A 16,665-nucleotide genomic window follows, 5' to 3' on the forward strand; every position below is an offset into this window, starting at 1 on the left:
AAGACCTGTTGCCTTATCTACCCATGTCCTGCGTACTGGATTTCCCCAGGTGCAACTCCCTTGAAACACATACCTGCATTGGGATAACATAGGACATAAGCTGTTGTACATTTTCCAATTGTTTCAATAAAAGGTCTCATTTCAGCTGCACCCAGAGCACAATTTAAGCCAATGCTAGAAAAACAAAAAGAAGATATTAGAAGCACCACCTTTTATTCAAAATATTTATGAATATAAAAAGTTATGATAAAGAAATACATCTAAAACCAAGCAGATAATAAATCTCCTGATTCAAAGCATCTTTATTCAGCTACAGTCAAAGTCATCTCACTAAAGTCTCCTGTAGCACTAAATCTTTCTACCCACATCTCCAACCTCAGATGATCTTATAAATAAAGGACCCTGCCCATGAATGCAACTCCTTAAACAAGTTCACAGTTTAGATAACAGTATACTGTGAAACAGAAATGCCTTCAAACTATCACTGCTAACAAACATCTGATTTGAAAACAATACTTAAGAGAAAGAAAAAGGAAAATCTTGGAGGTAGAAGGAACATTAATGTTACATAACCATGTTGGGAGTCTAGAAGATCAAGACTTAGTCCTTGCTCCATAACTAACTTGCAAGATGACCTTAGACCTAGAATTTGCCCTCTTATAAATTAAGCTGGCTTCTTTATAAATTAAGCTGTATAACCAAGGGGCTCTCTGATTTGCAAATGAAACTTACTGTGGACTCAAATAAAACAGATCAAAGCAGAGCTGCGCTAACTGAAGCACGAGTGGAACGCCTGACACCCCTCCAACACTGCTCTCAGTGGGGGCCCCCGAGGCCTTCAGGAATTCAGGTATTAACTAAGAAGCTACTGGACTATGTGATCTTTTCTTTTTTTGTATTTTACTTTTTTCTTTTACTATGATTCCTAAGTGCAATGCGCTATACTAGATTAGACCCTAAAACTTAAAAAGGACGTTAGTGGAAAAATTTGAAATCTGAATATAGTCTGGAGTTTAGTTAATAGCAAATATACTCTTAGTTTTGACAAAAGTACCATAGTTACATAAGATGTTAACACTAGGGAAAACTAGATGAAGAGTATATAGGAATTCTCTGTAGGATCTTTGCAACTCTTCTGTAAATCTGAAATAATTCCAAAATAAAAAGGTTATTTAACAAACATACACCCAACACCCATTCATGATAAAAACTCTCAGCAAACTAGGAATAGAGGGGAACTTCTTCAACTTGATAAAGAACATCTACAAAAAACCTATAGTTAACATCATACTTAATTATGTAAAACTAGATGCTTTCCCCCTAAGATCAGGAACAAGGCAGGGAAATCCTCTTTCATCTCCTACTCAACATCATACTGGAAGTCCTAGCTAATGCAATAAGAGAAGAAGGAAAATAAAAGGTATACAGATTGGAAAGAAAGAAATATTGTCCTTGTTCACAGATGATAAGATGGTATATGCAGAAAATCCCAAAGAATCAACTAAAAAACTCCTGGAATCAAATAAGCAGTTATACCAAGCTTGCAAAATACAAGGTTAATGTACAAAAGTCAATTGTCTACCTACATGCCAGCAATGAGCAACTGAAATTTGAAATTAAAAACACAACATGATTTACATTAGCACCAAAACAAATGAAATATTTGGGTATAACTCTAACAAAATATGTACAAGAGCTATATAAGGAAAACTACAAAACTATGATGAAAGAAATCAAAGCAGATCTAAATAAATGGAGAGATATTCCATGCTCATGAATAGGAAGAGTCAATATTGTTGTCAATTCTTCCCAATTTTATATACATTCACACAATCCCAATCAAAATTCCAGCAAGTTATTTTGTGGCTATCGACAAACTGATCCTGAAGTTTATATGGAGAGGCAAACAACCCAGAAAAGCTAATACAACACTGAAGGAGAAAAACAAAGTCAGAGGACTGACACTACCCAACTTCAAGACTCACTAAAAAGCTAAAGTAATCAACGGTATTGGTGAAAGAGACAAAAAGATCAATGGAACAGAATAGAGGGTCTAGAAATAGAACCACAAAAATATAGTCAACTGATCTTTGACAAAGGAGTAGAGGCAAACCAATGGAGAAAAGATTGTCTTTTCAACTAATGGTGCTGGAACAATCGGATGTTCATACTAGAAAAAAGTAATCTAGACACAAACATTACACCTTTTATAAAAATTAACTCAAAATGGATCATATATCTCAATTTAAATTGCAAAACTATTAAAGATATAACTATATATATAAAGATAACACAGGAGAAAATCTAGGTGGCATGGGTTTGGCAATGAGTTTTTAGATACAACACCAAAAGTAGGATCCATGAAAGAAAAAATTGATAAGCTGGACTTCACTAAAAGTAAAAACTACTGCTCAACAAAAGACACTGTTAAGAGCATGAGAAGACAATCCACAGACTGGGCGAAAATATTTGCAAAACACATATCTGATAAAGGACTGGTATCTAAAAATATTTTTTTTTAAATCTTAAAACTCAAAAATAATAAATAACCCAACCAAAAAAACAAGCAAAAGATCTGAAGAGACATTCACCAAAGAAGATATACAGATGGTGAATAAGTATATGAAAAGATGCTCCACATCATACGTCATTAGGGAATTGCAAATTAAAACAATGAGATACCATCATACACCCATTAGAATAGCTAAATCCAAAACACTGACAGCACCAAATGCTGGTGAGGACATGAAGCAACAAGAACTCTCATTTATTCCTATTAGGAAATCAAATGGTACAGCCACTTTGGAAGACAGTTTGGCAGTTTTTTAGAAAGCTAAACATAGTTTTACCATATGATCCAGCAATCACACTTCTAAGTATTTATCCCGATGAGTTGAAAACTTATGTCCACACAAAAACCCACACATGAATGTTCATTACTACTTTATTCATAATTGCCAAAACTTGGAAGCAACCAAGATGTCCTTCAACAGTGGAATGGATAAACAAACTGTGGTCCATTCAGACAATGGAATATTATTCAGTGATAAAAAGAAATGAGCTATCAAGCCATGAAAAGACATGGACAAGCCTTAAAGGCAAGTGAAAGAAACAAATCTGAAAAGGCTGCACACTGTATGATTCCAACTATATGACATTCTAGAAAAGGTAAAAACTATAAGAGTGAAAAGATCAGTTGCCAGCAGGCAGAGAGAAGAACGAATAGGTGGAACACAGGGATTTATAGAGCAGTGAGACTATTGTGTATAATACGGTAATGGTGGATACATGACATTATGCATTTGTCAAAACCCAGAGAATGTACAACACCAAGAGTAAACCCTTTGGTGGACTTCGGATGATCATGATGTGTCACTGTAGATTCATTAACTGTAATAAATGCACTGCTCTGGTAGGGGATGTTGATAACGGGGGAAGCTGGTGAGGGGTGGGCAGGGGTATATGGGAACTCTCTGTACTTGGCACTCAATTTTCCTGTGAACCTGAAACTGCTCTAAAAAAAAAAAAAGTCTAATAAAAAAAAACAACAACATAAAATGTTCATTCAACACAAAGAGTAAACCCTAATGTAAACTATGAACTTTAGTTAATAATATATTGATGTTGGTTCATATCATAATAAATGTATCACACCAAGGTAAGATGTTAGTAATAGAGGAAACTGGGGTTGGGAATATTTGGGAATTCTCTGTACTTTCTGCTCAATTTTTCTGTAAACCTGAAGCTGATCTAAAACAAACAAACATAATTCTGTGATCTCTGGTGCGTGACAGAGCCACATCTCAGGTAAGATTGCTAGGTCCTATACATGGCTAACTTACAACCCTTGAATAGACCCATTCAGTTTCACCATTTTACCAGCTGCACTTGCAACGCACTCTCTTAAGCTAACTTTTTCTTTTCTGTTACGCTATTGTCATCGAGACTCAATACCGGTAAAAACTAAAATTTTTGTAAATTATCATTACAAAATAAAATATTATCATTAGAAAGGATCCTAGACCTTTTCTAAACTTAGTTCCAATCCTAACTCATCTCTTTAATAGATAGGTGACTTTAGTTCCTCACTTGCTGAATGAAAAAAATAATGCCCAATCAGCTCTCAGGGTTATGGTAAAGTTTAAATGAAATATGATATATAAAAATGTCTCATGAACTATACAGTTCTTATATTGCTATTTGCTCATTCTGATACATCCATCCTGCCTTTGCTTAGCAAACTCTGACTCACATTTTAAAAACTAGCTCAAATGTCACCTTCTCTACAAAGCTGTCCTTGAATCTCACAGGGACACCATTACTCCATCCTGTGTACTGCCAGATTTTTGTTCATACTTCTGTATAACACTTTATAGTTTATATTTTCGTTTACTTATGTATTTCTCCTAGTATGGACTGCTTCATATATGCCTGTATTCTAGGGCACAGAGTAGGATTTCAATAAATGCTTAATGAATTAAAAAAACAACAATAATAATAATAATATAAAGGTTCTGTCCCACTGTTCTTTGTTAACACATATACAGTTTGTGACAATCACAAATCAGTAAGCAATAGTTTCTTATACATTCACTTTTTTACATACTGTTTGTTTATACGTATATTTTTTTAATTAACATTTTTTTTTAACCAGACTCCTCTATACTGAGATCAATCCTTAGTACTATACTAGGAAGAAAACTAGGTAGGCACCACTCAGACTTCTAGACCTGGAGTAATATAAATAAGATCTGATCAAATTCTTCAATTTCTGGGCTGCCTTCTATCTGCCCCTTCAGTCCATAAGATTCATAACAAAATGGAGACCAAATATATTCTCTCTGTGAATGGGCTACAGGTGAATGCTGAAGACCTAGAAAAGATCATAGGATAATAACACAAAAAATTAACCACCGAGTGGATCAAAAGTCAGATTTAACCGCACGTTTGCTTAAGGAACAGAAAAATAAATTTTTGAACCTCGATAAAATCTCATCCTTGGATTCCTGCAAGTGAGGCAGGGGCAGGGAGGACATCTTCTAAGGGCACCCTTGAAAACTGTCAGCAAACTAGAGATGACATTGGGGCAATGTAGAGTTTTATCTAATATCTAGGGGTTCCAACCAGATAACAAATGAAGACTTAGTAAAAGGAGGTGGGGAAGAGAGAAAGAAAATGAAAGAAGGAATGCTCAAAATATTTGAGGAAAGACAAAAAATTTAAAAACAACTAGATAAAGTTTGTCTTCAGAGACCCCCACACTTTCCTATCTTTAGTTTTTCTGTTAAATGTTTACTGCCTCCCTACTATGTGACAAGGTCCCTACTATGTGCCAAGGACTCTATTAAGCACTAGAGAAATAAAGAAGATCAAGAGATTGCTCTTGAAAAGCTCATAACCTGTTAAGGAGCCAATCACAACTCAGTTCAATAGTTATTTTCTTAATTACCAGGCCCAATCGACGGTATAACAATACACTCTAAATTAACAGCAGCTTTTAAGAAATCACACTACCACATTAAATCCACTGTAAGATACACCCTGAAACTAGAAATATTAAAATTTTGAAAAAAAAATCACATAGTTGATAAAATGTGGTAAAATACAGTGATTAAGAGCACGCTCCTATCCCTAGACCCACTATTTACTTGATCTTGGGCAAGTCACAACCTCTGAGTCTCAGTTCCCTTCTCATTAAAACGTAAACAGCAGTACCTACCTCAAGGTGTTGTTACCAGAATTAAAAGATATAACTCACATAAAGCTCTTAGAACGGATCCTGGCACAGAGCAAACTCTCAATAAATGTCTATTACTATTATTTTTATGGCAAAATGTAAACAGAGTGCTCTGAGAAGAACATCAACCTGGCTGGTGAGAGAGGGAAGGTTCCCCGGAGAGGACTCTAAAGATGAGTCTTAAAGGCTAAGAAGGAGCTGGGGGGGGGAGGGAGAGGGAGAGAGGGAGAGAGCCATGGAGAGAGAGCCACGGAGAGGGAGAGGGAGAGGGAGAGAGGGAGAGAGGGAGAGAGGGAGACAGGGAGAGAGAGAGAGAGAGAGAGAGAGAGAGAGAGAGAGAGAGAGAGAGAGAGAGAGAGCCATGGAGAGAGAGCCATGGAGAGAGAGAGAGCCATGGAGAGAGAGAGAGCCATGGAGAGAGAGAGAGCCATGGAGAGAGAGACACGGAGAGAGAGATGGGGGGGTGGGGCGGCACAGCTACCCGGCAGAATGAACAGTATGCTTATGGAGAAGGCACAGGAGAAAACCAGCATATACTCTTGGAGCTTCTATTTCACTTATGGTATATAATTTAAAACATTTTGATAAGAAAAATAGGGAGATATTTTAAAATAGAATGTAAAAGCTATGTTAATTTTAAAGCTAAAAATCTGAGCTTTAGAGTTCCCATCTTATTCCAAACTAGATTGCTTCTGGTTGCTCCGTAAGGGGGGAGTGAAAAAACTTTGGAAAGCATTGTCCTAAAAATGTAAGTGCTGAAAATAGTTTTAAAGCATTATTACTGAACCAAGCACAGTCGTAAACTATAAGGGCGGCACTTACAGACAAAAAGGCAACCATTTGGCAGTCCTTCAAATTGATACATTTAGGCAGTGATTTTCTGATGCCCTTAAGGAAAAGTCTGAACGTACTTCAAGAAAAGCCAACGTCCCACGCAAGTGGTACAGTGGAAATATGTAGAAGCAAACCCTTCTGGGTCACATTTTTGTAGCCATCAGAAAAGATCCTCTAAAAAGGCATGGAGTCTAGGAAACAATGATCACTCACCAGAGTGGGTCTGCATGAGACACGCTGATGACAAATGCCTCTCCTGTTTGTCCAGAAAGAGTCCGCCCACTTTTATCAACAATAGTCCCTGAAATCTGAATTAACAAAGTAAACTCAGTCAACAATATAGACTCACATTAAGAACACAGTCACAAAGACAAAATACAATGAGCAAGCTGACTTTCTTTGTTCTTTTACAAGGAAGAGAACTGTGGAACTCAAAGGGAGTACTTTTTATAAGGGTCAAAATAGACAAATTCAAAGTGACTGGGGGAGGAGTCAGCAAGTCACAGAAACAAAGAAAAGGGAAAGTCACTGAGGCAAAAGCAATGACTGAAAAGCTTTAGAATTCACACAGCCAGCCCTACTATGGAGAAGGCTTTCCCACAGATACCTCAGGTATCCTGGCCTCCTGCTGTTGAACATCTGAGTCTTCTTTGTTTTATCTGTTTTTTGTGAGGAAGATCAGCTCTGAGCTAACATCCATGCTAATCCTCCTCTTTTTGCTGAGGAAGACCGGCTCTGAGCTAACATCTATTGCCAATCCTCCTCCTTTTTTCCCCCAAAGCCCCAGTAGATAGTTGTATGTCATAGCTGCACATCCTTCTAGTTGCTGTATGTGGGACGCGGCCGCAGCATGGCCGGAGAAGCGGTGCGTCGGTGCGCGCCCGGGATCCAAACCCAGGCCACCAGTACATCTGAGTCTTCTAACTTGTTTGACTCTATTCTGTTCTCACCAAGTGATCTGTGGGTCTGCCCACTGAGTTAATAAACTGGCAGTCTGGTGTTTTCAGTGTTGGGTACTTCACAGTACCATTAGCAGTCAAGTTCATCCCTCCTTGGGCCTAAGGAGAGTGAGTCTCTAAGCCTTTGGCTTCAGGAGACCAATTTCAGCCAGGCTTCTTTGGAATAGTTTGCCTTCCCCCAACCACCTCTAGATTCATTTTCTTTGCATTTTCAGAGACAAGACTGCTACTGGTCTAGAGGTAGTGGTAGGAGGGAGGTGAACAGAGGACGCTAAAATGGGTGGTTCCTAAAAGATACCATCAATAGTTCTACTAAGCAAGGAAAACAGAAACCCTACTCTCAAAATGACAATATTAATAAAAAACAAAATTCATCATGCAAACACTGTAGAACTTACAAAGATAGGCCGAGGAGCATACCTCTCTTCAAAAAGTTTTTGAAGTGCAAACAAGGCTGCCTGTAGGGGAAAAAAGAAGAAGATCTTTACTTCTGAGACTGTGTCCAAGGTCAGTCTAACTGGCTGATCAGAGTGTTCCCCTTTCCAAGAACTCTTCAGGTAAGACACACATGTTGTTCTCTGGCGAGAAGAAACACATCCTTCCTATAGTGCACAACCCAGTGCCCCTTTCTCAAGTACAACACTGCACATACTACAAAAGAAGAGTGCTGACAGAAAGTTCACCTATAAACTAACATTTCCTCCAAGGAGGAGCTGAAGAGCTACTCTTTCTTCCTTCCCTCAATAAAAATTATAAACAGATAAATAAGAATGCCTCTGCCTCCCACATCCTCACATATACATGGTAAGTATATGAACCAACAGTGTGTGTCATTGCAAAAAAGAGTGTGAGCTTAGAATGGGTTGTAGCGGTATAATTCCCATGTTACTCTGTATTGTCCATGTTTTATTAAGTTCCAAGCAACATATCTTCTCTTTCTTTTTATCATTATATTTCTTGATTCTAAGGTGGGCGTATTTTCATACATAATTAATTTTCAGGAATTAGAATGCAACCTTTAATTAATGTGTATCTTCATTGTGATGGTGGGTTTTTTTCCCCATGGAAAGTTATTAAATCAATAATATCAGAATTTATTCTTTTAGAACTAGACAAATTGATCCTAAAGATCTTATGGAAAATAAACATTTAAGAATAGCCAGGAAAGTTCGGGGGGGGAGGAGAGCGGTTAACAAAAAGCCTACCAGTTACTCAGACATATTTTAATTACAATGCTATGGTAAATAACAGGACAGTAGTGTGACAACAGCAGACAGATTACTGGAATAGATCAGACCCAGATGCACTCCTGAATTTAGGGTGATATGACATTCCACATGATTCCTATCATTGGGAAATAATAGGATGTTTAATAGAGGGCATTAAGAAAACTACGCAACCTTAGAGAAAAAGAGTAGTTAGGTCTCTACCCAGATCCCTACCCTATTCCTCACTCCAAAATAATTCCAGATGCATCATGAGGGAAACCAGTCCGTCTATAATCAAAAGAATGTTATGTTACACATACTAAAACTTAAAAACTGAACTAAGAAAATTTGTCCTTACTGCTTTATTCCCTGCTGTTATATCTCCCTTATTTCTAATCTAAATAATACTGTGACTCTTTTCAAATGTATATCTGGATCTCATTTCAGATATATTCCTTATTATGTTTGTTATTGCTCTTATTTTCAAAATGTATACCTGAGTTGTTTTTCAAATTATAATTTGTTTACTGAAGATTCACAAAATTTCTGAACAAGTATATAAGAGAACCGCAAGAGTGATGTATTAAGAATGAGATAGCTAGTCATCCAGCTTCTGGCTGGTAATCAGTGCCCTCATTCTTTGTGTTTGCAAGTATTTTAGTAAATTTTTAAAAATGTTCCAAAAATTCTGATTTTGTGGTGTTATTTCCACAACATTTAAAAAATTAAAGGTCTGACGAAACTGTAAAGTACTAGGGGAAAACAGACTATTTTTTCTCATTATCTTGGAAAGGGGAGTGCCCTTGTAAATATAATTCCCTTCCTCCCCAAAAAACAGAAACTGTAAATTCAACCATACAAAATAAAAATTCTCCTGCGCCATTAGAAAACTAAAACAGGGCCGGCCCCGTGGCTTAGCGGTTAAGTGCGCGCACTCCGCTACTGGCGGCCCGGGTTCGGATCCCGGGCGCGCACCGACGCACCGCTTGTCCAGCCATGCTGAGGCCGCATCCCACATACAGCAACTAGAAGGATGTGCAACTATGACATACAACTATCTACTGGGACTTTGGGGGAAAAAAAAAAAAGGAAGAGGATTGGCAATAGATGTTAGCTCAGAGCTGGTCTTCCTCAGCAAAAAGAGGAGGATTAGCATGGATGTTAGCTCAGGGCTGATCTTCCTCACCAAATAAATAAATAAATAAATAAACAAAAAACATCGCAACAATAGCACCAACACCACTACATATAAAGTCAAAAGTCAAACAACAAACTGGAGGACAATATTTGCTACACATCCCTGACAAGGGTCTGGTTTCCTTAGTAAAAGACTCAATAAAAAAAGCCCAAAAATCCAGTAGGAAAAAGGCACAAGACACAAATCACAAAAGAGAAAATATAAATGTTTGTAAAACTAAAAAAGACGCTCAATTTCATTTATAGTCAGAAAAATACTAATTAAAACTACAATGAGGTGGGGCTGGCCCAGTGGCGCAAGTGGTTAAGTGCGCACGCTCCACTGTGGTGGCCCAGGGTTCACCGGTTCGGATCTGGAGTGCACACCACTTGGCAAGCCATGCTGTGGCAGCGTCCCATATAAAGTGGAGGAAGATGGACACGGATGTTAGCACAGGGCCAGTCTTCCTCAGCCAAAAAAAAAGAGGAGGATTGGCAGATGTTAGCACAGGGCTGATCTACACACACACACACACACACACACACACACACACACACACAAAAAAAAAAACACTACAATGAGGTAACATTTTTAACCTATCAGCTTGGAAAAGATCAAAAAGTTTAACAATACATGGTGTTAGGGTGTGGTGAAATCAGCACTACTGTGCACTGCTTGCTGACTGGAGTACAACTGAATACTATCTCAAAGGAGGGTAATTCGACACTAAAGATCAAAATCGACAATGCACATACCCTTTGACCTAGCAATTTCACTTGTAGAAATGTATCCTCTGGAAATACTGTGCAAAAACATATGTATAAGGATATTTACTTCTCACTTTGTACGCGTATGTAGTATCTTACGTACACATATGCTTACGCGTGCTTATATCTGCACAGAATCTCTGTCAGGAACCCCACACCGGTAACAGTAGCTGGGAAGAGAGCTGGATACCCAGAGACTGGAGATGGAAGGACATTTACTTTTCACTCCATACATTTATGTATCTTTTAAATTTAGAACCACATATGTATTTATTACCTACGCATATATGCACATATAGTACCTAAATACGAAAATATATACTTGTATGATTAAAAAACCCTCGTTTTTAAGAAGTTAAAAAATAACCTTTTAAAGTTTTCCCTCATTCTACAGACCTCAGTTAAAAATATTCAAGAATAAAATTGAGGAATTTTATTTAACTTTCATAATGGCTATTATTGCCTTCTCACTACATTAGGGCATTCACCACAGTCCCCGCCCAGCCCTGTTTGTTTTTTCTCCCTTAACTCACCTTGGCATTGGCAGTATCAAAAATAGTTTCAACGAGTAAGATATCAACCCCACCATCGAGAAGCCCTTCGGCCTGCTCTTTGTACGCTTCAACAAGCTCATCAAACGCTGCAAAAAATAAATCACACCCAAGACATCAGTCATCAATATCCTCTGATCGGCCAGGACAGGCTGAGCTCAGGCCTGGCACTTGGGAACTGACTACTGCTGGTTTATAATGCATAATGTAAGGTCAACACCACCTTTCATAAGAAATCGCATAAAGAAATATGGCAGTGACGGAAGCTAACCCAGTAAATTGAACACAGCTGCTCCTAAACACTTACCACACAGCCTCCACTTCCCATGGATGAGCCAAGAATGAGTGAGCGAGTAGGAAGGGGTATGATGTCTTGGGCGCTATATCTTACTTTCAACATCTTTAAAATAGATCCTTCTTTCCAAGGACGGTAGTTTTGGGGGGTTTTTTTGTTGTTTTGTTTTTTTTTGTGAGGAAGATTAGCCCTGAGCTAACCTCTGTTGCCAATCCTCCTCTTTTTGCTGAGGAAGATTGGCCCTGGGCTAACATCTGTGCCCATCTTCCTCTACTTTATATGGGACGCCACCACAGCATGGCTTGACAAGCAGTGTGTCGGTTGGTGCCCAGGATTGGAACCTGCGAACCATGGGCCACTGAAGCGGAGCGCTTGAACACCACCGGGCCAGCACCCTCCAGGGATGGTTTTAATCAACCAAGGGATGAGTGTGAGGAATAACTAGAGAAACATGTCACACTGATTTGGATACACAACAGGTTGAGTCACATTCTCTCACACTCTCTGTGGTAAAAGGCTACAGTCCTGTGGATTTTGCTCTTGCCCTCTGACACCAATACTGTCAGTGAGGGAACCTGCCTGATGGGCAAATTCAGTCTCAGACAAGTGTTCGATCACTCCTGGGCAAAATTTCTGTTAGAAATGTCTTGAGTTGTCTATTTCCATCTGAGAGTCATTCTTCTCCCCACTTTACCTCCCTACCAAAAAAGAAAAAATGCTCAGATGTTCAATAAAGAAGCCTAAACAGCATGTTTATGCTTGCTGTGTAAGTATACTTCGTCTTATACAGCACAAGAGAAAGGAAAAGTTAAGGGCTGGCCCCGTGGCTTAGCGGTTAAGTGCACGCGCTCCACTGCTGGCGGCCCGGGTTCGCATCCCGGGCGCACACCGACGCACCTGCTTCTCTGACCATGCTAAGGCCGCATCCCACATACAGCAACTAGAAGGATGTGCAACTATGACATACAACTATCTACTGGGGCTTTGAGGGGGGGAAAAAAAAAAGGAGGAGGATTGGCAATAGGTGTTAGCTCAGAGCCGGTCTTCCTCAGCTCCTCATTGTCAGGCCCAGACCAAAGAGAGCACCAACCACACATAAGCCCAGTAGAAGCAACCCTTGGTGAAAGAGTCTGGTCACTACATGGAAAGTTCGGACCAAAACCTACAAACGGTACTTGCCAGAACTTGTCATCTACACAAAATTCACTTCCATACATAGGATCATTACTATTCAGCTCTGATAATTTAATTCTTTTTGCTTTTTGTAGTCTTGATGCTTGAGAAATTGACCTAGATTTCTAGATTTTTCATAAAATCTCAATGTAAGTATGTTTATATATGCTAGTTTATAGTGTTTATAATGCTAGTATGTTTACATAGTTTGGACTGCTTTCTGATAAGTAAAATGGTGGTCTAGTGGGTTATTCCATAATAGAGCAAGGCCTGGTATCCATATTTTCTCAACTTCTCAGTTTAAAGCTTAATTTTGATTGATTTTATTTCTATAGCTGATAAAGCAGCACTAACGCAACACCATGTACATTTTAAAGCAAGCTCAAAAATAATAATAACAGCTAACTTTTTATTTAGGTGTTTATTGTAAGGCCTTCATGTGGATCAAGTCAGAGTAACCCTGAGGTAGATGCGGTTATTGGTCCCATTTTGCAGACTTACAGATTACAGAAACACAGACGTACTTGCCCAAGCTCAATGATTACACATGATAAATACTCACTGAGGGCCGGCCCCGTGGCTTAGCGGTTAAGTGCGCGCGCTCCGCTGCTGGCGGTCCGGGTTCGGATCCCCGGGCGCGCACCGACGCACCGCTTCTCCGGCCATGCTGAGGCCGTGTCCCACGTACAGCAACTAGAAGGATGTGCATCTATGACATACAACTATCTACTGGGGCTTTGGGGGAAAAAAATAAATAAAATTAAAAAAAAAAAAAATACTCACTGATGTTCCTATAATCTGGTTTTTCCACAGACGGGGACACAGAGAGTGTCTTATTAGTTGGACCCAGAGCTCCCGCCACAAACCTCTTAATTCCTTTGGGAAAAGAAAAACAAGCGTGAAACCTCTAAATAGCTTGACCTTTTTGTTGAAAATCAATGGGCTATAAGATTTTCCCCAGAACACAGATCTACAATCATTTGTCCACAACTCTAAAATCCAAAAAGCGGGGCCGGCCTGGTGGCGCAAGCGGTTAAGTGCGAGCACACCGCTGCCACGGCCCGGGGTTTGCTGGTTCTGATCCCAGGCGCGCACCAACACACCGCTTGTCAAGCCATGCTGTGGCAGCGTCCCGTATAAAGTAGAGGAAGATGGGCATGAATGTTAGCCCAGGGCCAGTGTTCCTCAGCAAAAAGAGGAGGATTGGTAGATGTTAGCTCAGGGCTGATCTTCCTCACAAAAAAAAAAGTACAACAGTATAAAATCCAAAAAGCAACAAAGACCAAATTTCTTTCTCAATTCATTCAACAAAACTTGACCTCTCCTGAACTAACAAGAGGCTATTTATAGTCTTGATCCCATTTAGTGGCAGGATTCATAGATTTTACTGTAAGTATGTTTGGTTATGGGGGCTGTCCCAGATCCCACTGGGGAAATTATGAAACTTAGGGGATGTGCACATACTGTTGCCAAGCCAATCCAAAAAACTCTCTGAGTTCTCACGTGTCTGGCTTCAAAGCGTTTCAGTAAGTAGTCCTTTTCTATCACAAAAGCTATGTTTGGGCAAATTCTCTCTCTCTTTATTCTTAAGAAACCCTGAAGATGCTGAACATAACATAGGTTCTGCAACAGCTCCTCTTAGTAGCAGTCAACTTGAACCGCTCCCTGGTATTGCACCGTAGGCCCTTTACTGGGGGAAAATATCAGATCAGGATTACCAATTATAAAGCCTGAAATTAAAGTATGAAGCAGACCAAATATTAGTTAATAACTCTTAATAATTCTTGAATTACCTTTCCTCTAGGCTAGAGTCTAGGTGCTTCTAAAAAGACATTGTGTTCATTTACATATCACAACAGAAGCCAGGGGTCATAGTGCCCATTACCTTTGGTGATTTTAACCACTCAATAACTTGGGTTATGCTCCACAACTTAACTGGAGAAGACTACTGACTAGTTGATAACCCAGCCTTTGAACAGTTTACAGGCCCACATATTCTTTATCTTCCCCAAAGCTGAACAATAATATCAGCTTAAGAAAAATGTTCTTATCTTTCTCTGCTTTAGCTGGTTTAATATATCCTATGACCTGCAACTCTGTTGGGGTAATAGTCTATGCATTTCCATGGATTTAAACTTTATCTCTCAGAAACCGAGTTCCTATAAATTACTTCAGTCTTCATTAGTATGCTGTGTCTAACTTCCTAACAATTTTGCTTTACATCTCTCCTGACGGCAATAACTTCACATTTCCAAACTTAAGGGGCCCCATATATTTCTTCTATTCCTTTCCCTCCCTCAAAGCCTCCCCACCAGCTGGTGCCCAAGTAGGATGGCAGCCAGCCAGGAGGTTAGTTATTTCAGGAGCCACTTCTCAAGTTCCAGCAAGACTGAACCTAATGCCACACTCTTCTGTGCGCTACACAGAGCCTGCAAGGACATTACTGGTATGAAGTGGAAAATGCTCAAAAGACAGTATCTCTTTACCCAGATAAGCTGATCACAAGGATGAGGGTAACTTTAAAGGGATAAGATCAAATACCTTAATGAAAACCAAAATAACCAAAACAGTCAGCTGTTGCCTTAATAACCGAATGGTATGCTTCCAAGGAGAGAAAATTATTTTAGCTGTAAATATACAAGGAAGCCACAGTGCTAGCTACAACGTTAGGACATAACCCCCAGCAGAGTAAACAGAGCATAAACCCTGAGCCCAAGGCCCCCAGGGATGGTATCAATTCAGAGAGACACTGAATGCTTGATCACGAAACTGCGGAGAAGTCACCTAAAAACAAGTACAATATGCTGTCTACAGTGTTGCCAGTAGCCAACTGTCAGGAAAGGAGACAGAGCAATAAGGACAGCACATCACAGCTGAGAATGTCAAGGGAATTACCTCTGTAAAAAGGGGAGGAGAAGGCTCCTTACCTGTCTGGACAGTGATCTCCTCAGCTGCTTTTCTGGCCACTCCTGCAGAGCACTTGTTCATCTGGTAGGCCTAACACATCAATCGCAATGTTAGCTTGTCCTTCCTTTCCTCCACACAATAAATGAGCAATTCATGACTTTACAAAACCCAGTTTTACTCAGCAGGAAATATAGAGGGAATTAAGGTGAGGTCTGAATGAAATCTTAGCCAAGAAGGCCTTAACGGCAGCAGGAAAGGCAAGAGTCTTTGGGAACTGCTTTTAGGTTCTTCCCCTAAACCATGAGCTAGCTGGGAAAAAGGGCAATCTCTGGACATCTGGCATGTCAGAGAATAACCTGATGTAGTTAAATATCCTGAGAATTAGAAAAAAGTATAGTAATAACGAAAAAAGCACAGACTTCAGAGACAGGAGACCTGAGTTCCAGGACCAGCTCTGTTACTGCCTGCCCGGGCAGTTCCCTTAGCAACTTCTTCAGGCCCTGATCTCCTTCACTGTACCATAGTTGAAATCAGTGGTTCTGAACTTTCTGTAGATTAATGATTAACATCTTGAGAATCTGGTAAAGGGTCTTGAACACTCTCACTAGCAAATAAAAAGCAAGTACACAAACACATGAAGTACTGCCTACGACTGAAGGAAGCTCAAGGGCCTCCTGAAGCCCTTCCACAGACCTGATTGGGAGGTCCTGGACTTGTGATCTTCAAGATCCCTTCTAATTCTAAGATTCCATGTGACTTGGATCCTCATATCTAGTCATTAAGAAATGAGAACATCCTAAAATAGGGGTTAGCACACTACAGCTCCTAGGACAAATCTAGCCTGCTGCCTGTTTTTATAAATAAAGTTTTATTAGAATACAGTCAAGCCCATTCATTTACTTATTGTCTTTTGCTGCTTTTGCACTATAACGATAGAGTTGAGTAGTTGCAACTGAGACTGTATGTAGCCAAGAAAGACTAAAATATTTACTATCTGGCCCTTTTCAGAAAAAGTTTGTCAAATCCTACCCGAAAATAACACAAAAGTAACTGCAAC

The 16,665-nt window shown here is 39.5% G+C and overlaps 1 protein-coding gene across 3 annotated transcripts in view; it reads right to left on the reverse strand.

Moving 5' to 3' along the window:
- Positions 1-16,665, reverse strand: part of MTR (5-methyltetrahydrofolate-homocysteine methyltransferase) — a 99,040-nt gene that overhangs the window by 70,704 nt on the left and 11,671 nt on the right. For 2 of the 3 annotated variants that reach the window (XM_004432401.3, XM_087431908.1), the window contains exons 4-9: positions 15,629-15,698; positions 13,485-13,577; positions 11,216-11,322; positions 7,929-7,988; positions 6,785-6,879; positions 74-174 (exon numbers count right to left, since the gene is read on the reverse strand). In XM_004432401.3, coding sequence (XP_004432458.1) covers positions 74-174; positions 6,785-6,879; positions 7,929-7,988; positions 11,216-11,322; positions 13,485-13,577; positions 15,629-15,698 — 526 coding nt within the window. The remainder of the gene's footprint in view (positions 1-73; positions 175-6,784; positions 6,880-7,928; positions 7,989-11,215; positions 11,323-13,484; positions 13,578-15,628; positions 15,699-16,665) is intronic. The other variant, XM_087431909.1, reaches the window with a different exon arrangement.

This window comes from Ceratotherium simum, chromosome 6, assembly GCF_057802395.1.
Source record: "Ceratotherium simum simum isolate JZ-2026a chromosome 6, ASM5780239v1, whole genome shotgun sequence".
Classification (NCBI taxonomy): domain Eukaryota; kingdom Metazoa; phylum Chordata; class Mammalia; order Perissodactyla; family Rhinocerotidae; genus Ceratotherium; species Ceratotherium simum.